We start from the raw sequence: 12,118 nt of genomic DNA on the forward strand, positions 1-12,118 counted from the left end.
GTTACCCATTGAAATGTTCTACCTATTAATTGTGTGCATTCACTAACTTTTTTTTGTGCTTTATATAATCTGATCTTACTGTTAATATTTGCTTGAGTGTTTCAAAAGAGTAAACTGCGATTTAAATTTATATATATATAGGCCTCCAAACACATGACCTTTAGATTAGCTCAAAAAGTGCATAGAGAGCTTCATGGAATGGGTTTCCATGGCCGAGCAGCTGCATTCAAGCCTTTACATCAGTTTGGGGATGGCCCCTTCCTGTTCCAACATGACTGAGCACTGATGCACAAAGCAAGGTCCATAAAGACATGGATAAGCGAGTTTGGTGTAGAAGAACTGGGTGTAGAAGGACTGCACAGAATCCTGGTGCTTCTGGAAGAATTATAAAAAAAAATTCCCATTAACAAACTTCAAAAACTTTTTGGCAAACTCTGATATTGGCTAATCATGATGTAATGAAAAGCACCCCCCCCCCAGGGATGTTTATTATTAGTTATAAAGTATGTGCCCTCCCTATTCTAGAACAGAACATATTACCAGCAGGTAGTAAAAAAACAGGAGTGAATTTTAAATGTGTACTAGTGAGAGTATCCCATAAAATGTGCCAATATATTCACTCTGTCTTTAAATATCAACGGGAAACTAAAGTTATTATTCATCTGGCTTTGACACATAGAATGACACATAAATACAATCAATACAATCACGTATGTGCTGTATCACAATTTATTAAACTCTGTGCTCAGACTGACACCCTAGAGTTGACTAAAGGCCTGTGTCTGATGTGCTTTTTTCTATAAGTAGAGGAAGCTGTGTTTTCCTGGTTCCTGAGCATGACACAATTTACAGGAACAAAAGATGAAGTGCTAGACTTTGCTACTATAATCCAGCATCTACAGTCAAGCTGGAAAGTCTGCACACCACTTGCACCTTCTCCAAATTTGATTATGTTACATACTTATTCTACTATAGATTTTGTACTTTTTATGCCTCAAACATCAACACACAATCGCAAATAATAACAAAGTGAAAACAGGTTCTTAGAAAATATATAATTCTATTTTACTGAATAAAATATTTATTTATTTAGGGGTTACATATCTGTACACACCCTTAGTCTAATACTTGGTTGAGGCACCTTTGTCAGCAATTAAAGACCCCAGTCTGAGGTACTGAGAGTACTCTGTAGCAGGTTTTCTTCATTTATCATTTTCAGGTGTTCTTTCATTTATATTAATCTTTCCCTCTATCAGGACTCTATCACCGCAGTCCTGCTGCTGAAAAACATCCCCACATTATGATGTTAATGAAACACTCTAGTGCGGTAAGGATGTTAAAAGGAGGCAATATATTTAAAATGTATTTTAAACACTAAAGTGCACTATTTCATAAAGAAATGTATTTATTATATGGGACTATGTAATTTAAATGACTATATTTAGTCAAGAGGTAGATATGAACAGACTGCTTTAAGCATCAACTTTGTAAAAGGTCTGTGCGTGTTCAAGTGGTGTAGTTTTCATATCTAACTGAACGCTATCAGTTTGTAAAGATAAAAGATTTATCTTCAAATTACACAAAAGTAAAATATGGAGTTCCGCAAGGCTCAATTTTAGGTCCGCTATTATTTACATTATGCATGTTACCACTGGGCTCAGTTATAAGCAGACATGGCGTTCATTGTTATGCAGATAATACACAGCTCTATATATCAGCCAAACCTGACGATAAATTTAGACTAAAGAAAATGAAGGACTGTGTAAAGGATATAAAACTCTGGATGTCACATAACTTCCTTCTTCTTAACAGTGACAAAACTGAGGTTCTCTTTTTAGGTCCAAAAGACACTAGAAATAAACTATCAGACTTAATGTTAGACTTGGCTGATGCTTCCATTATTCCTGGACTAGCAGCTAAAAATCTTGGCACCATATTCAATTCAGATTTATCATTTGAGCAACATATAGATAAAATGAGTAGGACAGCCTTTATGCAGCTTAGGAACATCGCCAAACTAAGAAACTCCTTATCTCTACAGAATGCAGAAAAGCTACTACATGCTTTTATTACATCAAGGCTAGATTACTATAATGCACTTTTGTCAGGTTGTTCCAGCAGGAACCTTAATAAACTTAATTTGGTTCAAAATGCTGCAGCCAGGGTCCTTACTAAAACTAGAAAATTTGACCATATCAGTTCAGTTCTATCAGCACTTTACTGGCTCCCAGTTAAATTCCATATTGACTACAAATTTCTTCTATTAACATATAAAGCCCTACATGGCCTCGCTCCTGAGTACCTGCGGGATCTTATTACATATTATGAACCATCAAGAATACTTATATCTCAGGGTACTGGCTTCTTAGTAGTTCCCAAAATTCTGAAAACCTCAGCAGGGGGAAGAGCCTTTTCTTATAAAGCCCCCCAACTCTGGAATAACCTTCCAGATAATGTTCGGGACTCAGACACAGTCTCAATCTTTATATCTGGGCTAAAAACACATCTGTTTAGTTTAGCTTTTGGTAATAAATGTTTCCCTTAGATAAAGGTTGTAGTTCCAGGGGATCGTGTACACAGGGAATTGTAGTACACCGAGATGCTGGAGCTGTCGTCTCGCTGCTTGCACGTGATCACTCAGGTTTGTGGACGGTGGAGCAGATGGACGCTAGCGTTTCAGGGAGCTCCCGTGTCTGTGTTACCTTCTGGCTCTCTCCTTTTAATTAGGCTGTTATAGTCAGACCTGCCAGAGTTGTCAGACACACTCTGATACTGCTCAACATTCCATGCTCTCCATAAAATCCTCTCAGAACTAACTCTGTCTCTTTACCTTCTCTGAGTAAATGGTCACCCAGCCCAACCTGCTGAAAAATTGCCCGCTGAGGTCCCCTCTACCTGGGTCAGACCAGCTGCCACCTACCAGCAGGCCCTGCCCCCACCACCACCCATGCCAGACCTCCTACCACTGCTACCTGTCTAATGACCATGTTAAAACCTAAATGGATCTGCCACTATTAATATTACCACTATTAACTATCATTACTCTGACCATCACTGCCATGACTATATTAAGTTATACTACACCATGATTATTGAATTATGATTATGATCAAAGCAGTTCAACAGTATAGATGGTTTGGTAACTTTTATCACAAATTTATAAATTGTTCTGACCAGAGGAGAATGGGTCCTCCCGAGTCTTGGTTCCTCCCAAGGTTTCTTCCTCCAGCTCTGAGGGAGTTTTTCCTTGCCCCTGTTGCTGTTCGCTTGCTCACTGGGGGTCTTGGATTCTCCATGTCTTTTTACATGTGTAATTACTAATTATGTAAAGCTGCTTTGTGACAACAACAGCTGTAAAAAGCGCTTTACAAATAAATTTGACTTGACTTGACTTGACTACATATAACCTTAACTAAAGTGACAGAAAGGGGCAACGAAAATATTGAAACGGTTTCCTGTTCACAATAGTGTCGTATAATGCTATACCGCCGCCTGGCGTTGACATGCCTACTGTGTAACGGTAATATGTTTTAATGTTTATGACCACTTAAAGGGACGTCTGTCTCACTTATTTTTGTCTATATCTGTGCCAGCACCATTCTAGCCTATACAAAGCAGCGGCTGAATACATTAAAAATAGGTCGTGTACCACACGTTCATCGCGTCTCCTCACAATGATTGGCTGGAAGAGTTTAGCCTCTTGCACTGGGATTGGTTAGTGCTGTTTGTGGGTATGAGCAACCTGCCAATCCATGCTCAGGAGGCGGGACCTAATAGAAAACGGGTGGTGAAAAAAACAGAACGAGACCTCGGCAATAATGACGACCAACAGCAGGTACAAGAGGACTGTAAAATCAGGTAAAAAAAAAAAAAGACATGTGCTGACGGATGGTTCTCGTGGAATCAACAGAAATGTTTTAGAAGATCATTTTAAAAGCCGTAGTTTGTTATAAAGCATAACACTCTCTCTCCTTTCTCTCGTTCATGAAATGCTGGGCGTCTCCATTTCCACTTGCCTTGGGCATCATTTTTGAATACCTAATGTTATCCGATGCTGTTCAGAGGACGGGGAGGTAAGCTAACAACACTAACTATGCCATCAATTCAAATACAATTAAATGTAGACTGTGTTGATGGTTATTGCTGATTAGTTCTGCATTAGTGCGCGATCCCGATAAGCACACCAATCTCGTCTCCGTTTCTGTCCGAATTGTGCAGAATTGCATTTAAAAATGGGTTACAAATCCGATGGTAAGTAGTTCAATGGAGCAATGTAGGTTACAACAGTACCCCAGGATTGAGGAGAAACAGTCTATAAATAATTAGGTTGTTACTTATGACATAAAGGCTGTTCAGATGTGAATTCATTTTACTGACCCATATATCACAAATCTGTTTGGCCAGGTGATTTTAAAATCTGCTTATATCTAAACAACTGCAGTCTCCTTCACGTCTCTTACATGCTTATTTTTATGTCAGCAAAACTGATGTAATATTACACAGTTCATTCATTTTATAAGTGTGTTGCTGCATTTTCTGTGTGTAAATGAAATAGAAGTACACGTTCTGTGCAAATTGCTGCCACATATAAAAAATATAAAAAAGAAATATTTAGCATGTGCCTGTTATATACATTGTATACCTCTTGTGGCAGAAAGCCATTTACAGGAACCCTTCCCAGTTCTCCCATCATGCTCATGTTTTTTTCCTTCTGAGCAAAAGAACTGACTGTCAGTCAGTCTGTGATAAAAAATAAAATCCAATATTTGTGTGATGCAGTGAAGATTTTGTTTAGTCCTGTGAGCCAGTGGTTGTCAACCCCGTCTTTAGGGACATTCAAATGGTGCACGTTTTGCATGTGTTGTGAGTTATGTTTTTTTGTGGTTATCTGGGGATCCATGAGGTCTGGTTTGTGAACCACTGCTGTAGATACAAGGCATACAAAAAAAACAATTTAAAGGTGTTTAGTAGTGTCATTATAATAGAAAAAATATATAAAAAGTCAACTGGCAGAATTATGCATCTCAAACAATACCATTAAAATTCAGTAAAGTTCATTTTAGTTCATAATTGAATTTAAAAAAGGTACACTTTCATATATTTTAATTACATGTGAAGTGATATTTGAAGACTTTTGGTTTTACTTTTGATCAGTATTTGTAGAATATTTCATTAGATCAAACAGAAAAGGATGTACAATACAGAAATGTCCAACCTGTGATAAGTATATTCATTTATACGATCACTGGGGCTCCTTTACCACAATTTACTGCATCAATACAGCATGGCATAGATGCAATGAGCTTGTGGCAATGCTGAGATTTTATTGAAGCTGAGCTTGCTTTGATAGTGGCCTTCAGATCATCTCTATTGCTTTTCGGCAATGACTTTCTATACCCTTTTTGTGGAGGTTGTCGATAATCTTCTTCTGGTGTTCAGTACAGTTGGGTTATAGAAATTATAACTAAGACATTATGTCTACAATACTTTTTGTAATGATATGTAAACTAGGTGATATTTGAAGCTTTGTACAAATATATAATAAGTTTTACAAAAGTATTGAGACACCAGCTCATTCATTGTTTCTTCTGAAATCCAGGGTATTATTAAAAAATCATTCATTAAAAGGGGTATTCACAAACATTTGGACCTATAGTGTTGTTTTATTCGTGTGTGATAACTATTCTGAGACCCTCTGTTTTATATTATAATAATAAAGAACTGTAATAACATTAGTCTTTGACTAATCACATCCCCTTGTATATCATTTTCAATTGTTTCACCTTGCACCATTTTATGGTGCAAAATGGCAACATAATGATTGCTGCTAAAGGTAATAAACATAATGCTGTGCATATATGATGCAACACAAGTCTGAAGATACAACATGACTGGGACACTATTTTATATAAGAGAATTATATTTGTAATAGGTTAAATGTGGAAGTGCACTGTTTAGAGGGTTCTCTCTAACATTCTCTCCACTACGGTGCTGTAGTGTCCAGCTACCAGAAAACCTCCAGGCTGCCCCAAAAGAGGTGATAGCAGATGATACCAGAATTGTATTTTACCTTTTATACCAAGTGTAGTTTTACAGTTCTGAGTACCAAAATTATTTTAAACAAGCATTTAAAACAGTTGTTGAAACATCCAGTGCTTACAGGGCTGTACCTAATTTAATTATCTGATAGGCAGAATGTAAGTGTTCAGTGCTTCTGTTTAAAAGAAGAACTGTAAATATTGACAGTGTAAAATTGTTTTCCATTACATTGTAGTATTTAAAAAAAAACACTTTCATCTTGACCTGTCTTTCTGTTACAGGAGAAGGGCATCACTGTCACAAACATGAAAGCTTTATTTATGTGAATATGTTTCAATGTTTCTGAATGTTTCCCCAAAGAAGATACCTAAAGAAGTATTATTTGTACTTACTACCCAGTATAGTTTTGGAAATCAGTGCTTCATAAATGAAATTTGGTGTCCTGGGGGTGGAGCTAAACAATTGCATTTATGCAATGGCTGAGAAATCTGGACCCAAACATTTGTTCCTCTAACTAGCTCAACTTAAAAAAAAAGTAATTCTTCTTACTTTTTCCTGGATATAAGTTTGTTGATTGCATTAATGCTAATATATTGAGTCTATATAGTAGTTTTAAGTGTTTTCACAAGCCAATACAGACTAATAATAAGATAATTTGCCTGGGTGTGCACAACATTTTGTCAATCCTGTATGTTCTGTGCATATTCTGTCTTTTTTAACCCAGGAGAAAGAATATGTCGGTTTTGCCACCCTACCAAACCAGGTTCATAGGAAATCTGTGAAGAAGGGATTTGACTTCACCCTGATGGTGGCCGGTGAGAATTGCTGTGTGTTTTCTTGCCACAGACACTTAAGCTGAGATGTTTTTTTATTGAGACTGTTGTTATGTGTGTTTCAGGGGAGTCAGGTCTGGGAAAGTCTACATTGGTGAATAGCTTGTTCCTCACAGATCTTCACAAGGATAGGAAGCTGCTGAATGCTGAAGGTTTGCTATAGATTTGGGAGCTTCAGTATTTCTTAAACAAATCTGTCTACTGCTTCTGTGTCATACAGTCCATTAGTGCAGACCATAAATCCATAGTGTTTCACTGTACTTAAAAAAAGAAACTGCTTGCTGAAAACACACTTTTGAGGTTGCAGCTGCTTTAGCATAATGATATCTATTTTTGTCAATATCAATATTAGTTATTTCTTAGTAGGTACTAATACTTCATTTGAACTCTCACTGGGTTGAGATTGACAATTTCCCCACAATCTTTTTGACTACTAGAGCGGATAAACCAGACAGTCGAAATTACCAAGCACACGGTTGACATTGAGGAGAAAGGAGTGAAACTAAAACTGACCATTGTGGACACTCCAGGCTTTGGTGATGCTGTCAACAACACAGAATGGTACGCAGATCTGCAGGAACCTGTTTAGAAGTAAAATTAGTGGAGAGTAAAAATCACAAGAAAACCTCAGTGCTTTCTAACACTCTATATAAAAGCACTTATTATGTTTGTGGTCTCATTCACAATGTTATGCTAAGTATATTATATATTTTTTGTGGTTGTGACTGCCACACACAGCATCTGCAGTATTAAATCTTGCACATTTTAGCCAACAGCTCATTAAATGCAAATTACACAAACGTGCTAGTTACTGTATCAATGTGCTAAAAAAGCTCTTTTTGTAAATGACAAATTGTTCTATATCTATATATATATATATATCTTTATCTATATATATTTATTATCCTTTTAAATTCATGACCAATGATGTGTATATCCAACTCTCTAGCTGGAAGCCCATCACTGATTACATTGACCAGCAGTTTGAGCAATACTTCAGGGATGAAAGCGGGCTAAACAGAAAGAACATCCAGGACAACCGTGTTCATTGCTGCTTGTATTTCATCCCACCTTTTGGACATGGGTATGCCACTTGATGCAAAACTATTTACTTGTATTTTGGAAGATGAAGGGATTTCCAGGATTTTTTTTAGGAAGATCAAGTATCAGTCAGGGGAAATCTACTTCAGCTTGTCTCAAATCATTATTTGTAGTTATTTAAAGGCATTTGTGTAAAGCATCAAATAAAGCTTTGCTGAGATTTTATTTCAGAAAATCAATTAAAAGCATACAGAACATTCCGTCTGTTTACTTCATACCCCAGGCTGCGGCCAGTAGACGTGGAGTTCATAAAGGCACTTCAGGAAAAGGTCAATGTGGTTCCACTCATTTCCAAGGCTGACTGCCTGATGCCAACAGAGATGAGAAAGATGAAGGACAGGGTAACACTCACACGCTCAAATTTGCATCTTTTTATATGAATAAAGTTAACATCTGGTTACTGATTTGATGCGTAGATTTGTCTGTTTTAACCTTGTGCTGAAGGTGAGAGAGGAGATTGAGAAGTTTGGAATCAAAGTGTATCAGTTCCCTGACTGTGACTCAGACGAGGACGATGAGTTTAAGCAGCAGGACCGAGAGCTGAAGGTCTGTACTGCATTCTCAGTTGTTGTTGTAATACACTTACTGACCCATTAGATAAAAAAATAAAACCTATCCAAGGTTAATATAACACAAAATGTTTGTGGCCAGTTAGCGTGAGATCTTTGCCAAGTGTCTTGTAATTTGTAAATGTTCTTTTAATTGGGTTTTTACGTTTTATATATTTTGAAAATGCTGGTTGCCAGCATTTTATGATTATGATTATGATTTATGTATTTTTCATTTTGGAGCCTTTAAATACAAAGGCTCCAAAATGAACTGGAATAAAATCTTGTCATATTAAGTTTCATTAAAGTTTAGAATTTTAATGTAATTCTGTACATGTGAAATTATTATTATGTATATTTATATATTATATATTATTATGGAAATAGAAGATTTTGTTGCAAGATTTTATTGTGGTTACTTTCAGTTTATTTGTTTCATTTTTTTTAAATCACTAAACAAGTTTAATGCAATTAATATTATATATATTAGTTTAGTTACTACTATCTACCAGTCTAGTGTAATGATGTGTGGTTACTAAGATTTATTCTGTGCTTTGTTTGTCAGGAGAGCACTCCATTTGCTGTGATTGGCAGTAACACTGTGGTGGAGGCTCGAGGTCAGCGAATAAGAGGGAGACTCTACCCATGGGGCATTGTTGAAGGTCAGCTCTGCATCTGAACATTTATATGATTAACTATTATCAGACTTGGACGTTTACAACTTGATGTGTAGGAGAAATACTTGAATACCAATCATTGTACTGAATCATTATAAAATATATATTACTGTGAATAGTTTAGTAAGTAGAAGGTGAACTGGTCTTCATAAGCCATGAAACATTTTATATGGAACATGTAAAGCAAGATTAGTGAATGTGGATGTTTTGTACAGTGACAGGAGTACATATGCAAAAGTTTGGCAAGCCCAATAGATTTGAGCTTCCAAATTGTTTAAGATCCAGCTTGTTGTACTCTGGCTCCTCAAACCCTGTCCCAACAATCAGCAGCCATGTGCTCATCTAAGCAGCTACATAGAATAACATTAAATTGTAAAAGATGAAAATAAAAATGTAATGTTTATTAAAAAATTGAAGAATTGTATTCTTCTGCCTTTAATTTTACATGCCTTTACAGGTTTTTAAGTGTATATATATGTGTGTGTGTTGATACAGTGGAGAATCAGTCCCACTGTGACTTTGTCAAGCTAAGGAACATGCTGATCCGTACACACATGCATGACCTGAAGGACATCACTTGTGATGTTCACTATGAAAACTACAGAGCTCAGTGCATTCAGCAAATGACAAGGTACAGTTCATTATTCCACTTTATCCTTCTTTCGTGTTCAAAAAGCGTTTACTTGACTACATACATGTTCAGTGAGGCTGAAGATGTTTGTAGTGGATTAATATAAGCTTGCATCTTCTTTAGCAAACTGACTCAGGACAACCGTGTGGAGAGCCCTATTCCTATCCTACAACTCTCAACTCCTGATGTGGAGACAGAGAAGCTGATCAAAATGAAGGACGAGGAGGTGGGGAAAAATAGTTACAAGCTTAAGAACTTAACTTAAGAAAAAGGCCATTTCACACTAAAAGCTTATAAAGCATTTTGCCTAATGAAACAGATTCTGGATTAAAATGGCACAGGGAACCTTGACTTTGAAAGAAAGTTTGTTATGGAGAGACAGATGTCAGGAGCTGTGGTCACAAGGACCGCCTAGTGTTTCAACAGATCTTTAGGTAAAGTAGCATTTGTTAATTCAATGTAAGATAAGGTTTCTGAGATAAATTATGTTTTGTTTTCTGAGAGCCCAACGTTTATATGAGGAACAGTTTGAAAAAGGAAAAAAGCTACGGAGAGAATATGTGAACAATGTGTGAAAATTCTGTTCTCTTTTCATTTCTGTCTTTCTTTCGTATATGCAGCTGAGGAGGATGCAGGAGATGCTTCAGAAAATGCAACAGCAGATGCATGAGCAGGATTTGTAAAGTACAGCACTGCAGTAATTTGATGTTTGTGGAAACAAGTAGAAAAAGTTGTGGCAAGAACTAGAAATGAGAAGAAGTAAATTTGTCCTCATCTGCATTTTCCTTCATGTAGACACCCACTCATAAAAGCAGAGAAGACTTAAATGTACAATGTACAATTATAGGCTTGACTGATGGTCATTTTCTAGAGGTTAAACAGGGGTCTAAAATGAAGTTCTATGTCTGGATATAATATTTAATTGCACTTCTTCTTTAGATTGGAGTTTTTGTCATTCTTACACTTGAAATGGTACTTAAGACAAATGTTCATGACAGTTATATTAATAGTGGATTAATTTAAGTGGTTCATTCTTTCTCCTAATTTATTCAGTGAATGCTAATTGTGCATTCTTTCTTTAAGAATAATAGAATAAGTAAGTGAGTGGATGAGATAGAGAGAAACAATGCAAGATCATGTATCTATGTATGGAGTGTGGAGTTCTTTCACTATTTTATTATTATAATTCTTGGTTGTAGTATTGTAGCAGTTTTTTGTGTTTTCAGATAAGCCTAATAAGGCTTTACTTCCTCGACATCTGGTTATATTACACATTGTTATTTATTTACATTTAATATTAAATTGTACATATGTCACACGTATATGCTCTGTATGCTGTAAACCTTTTTATTGGTTGACAACCCATACGGTCAAAATATACCAACAAAAAATTCCCATGCAACAGAGACTGTTTTGTCTTTCTCTTTCAAAGAACCATTTTTTGTCACTCTTTGTATATATTTTCCTCTGATGATAAATAGCTAAGCAAAATGTAATATTGGTTTGTAAGTCTGGTTTGATATGACAGTGTCTACCCTTTTGCACTTTACTACAATCACTGATGAAGAAAAGTTTTGTTTGCCTTTGTTATATTGTTAGATTGCTTTTGGAGATATTTCATTATTAGTGGTATATGGTTTGGTATAGGTTTAAATAATGAGACATTTAGTCAAATACAAAGCATTTTTTTCTGAATATAAAGCTGAAGTCTGCGTTAAGTATTTCATCTGCATGCCAAACACCAGCTGTTATGCTTCACTCTTTTTTTTAAGAAAAATAAAAGCCTTGTTTCACATCTTTCATGGACTTTTGTTAATTTTAGGAAACATATTTTAGTACCCTTGATTTTTGAGGATTGAATTATGGTCCAACTTGTTCCTACCCAATCGTCATCTCTGGAGATCACATAAGTGAACACTATTATAACACCTATTAAGGATTTTTCTTTTTCATTTACAATACTTACTGTGTAACCAAGAATCAAAATGGGAACCCATTCTCCTAAGATCGACACCAGATAATAATAACGATCAAAACATGAATAAAAACAACAACAAAACAAAACTAAATTTTGAAAAAAAAAGGGGGAGGGGGTGTCATAGACTTGTATCAGCAGCAAGCAGACAGCAGGGGGCAGCTCAGCATATAGGGGAGAAAAAAGAAAGGGGGAAAAGATGCGTTTGGGAGTTTATAGCCTGATGTACGGCCTGTAAAGAAAGTCGATTAGATAGACTGCAGTACTGATCAGGAACCTGTGAACAGAGAGCAGTACAGTACAAACGTGTTAGT

The 12,118-nt window shown here is 36.2% G+C and overlaps 1 protein-coding gene across 1 annotated transcript; it reads left to right on the forward strand.

The window, feature by feature from the left end:
* The first annotated feature begins 3,774 nt into the window (after positions 1–3,774).
* septin5b (septin 5b) lies at positions 3,775–11,629 on the forward strand. Its single transcript, XM_072658349.1, has 12 exons — positions 3,775–3,858; positions 4,063–4,073; positions 6,764–6,854; positions 6,938–7,024; positions 7,310–7,433; positions 7,822–7,956; positions 8,197–8,314; positions 8,418–8,519; positions 9,087–9,183; positions 9,694–9,829; positions 9,953–10,055; positions 10,450–11,629. Exons 1-12 carry the CDS (start codon positions 3,819–3,821, stop codon positions 10,510–10,512), a joined length of 1,107 nt encoding a protein of 368 aa, XP_072514450.1. The 5' UTR covers positions 3,775–3,818; the 3' UTR covers positions 10,513–11,629.
* Positions 11,630–12,118: the final 489 nt, after the last annotated feature.

This window comes from Salminus brasiliensis, chromosome 16 (genome assembly GCF_030463535.1).
Source record: "Salminus brasiliensis chromosome 16, fSalBra1.hap2, whole genome shotgun sequence".
NCBI classification, from domain to species: Eukaryota; Metazoa; Chordata; class Actinopteri; order Characiformes; family Bryconidae; genus Salminus; species Salminus brasiliensis.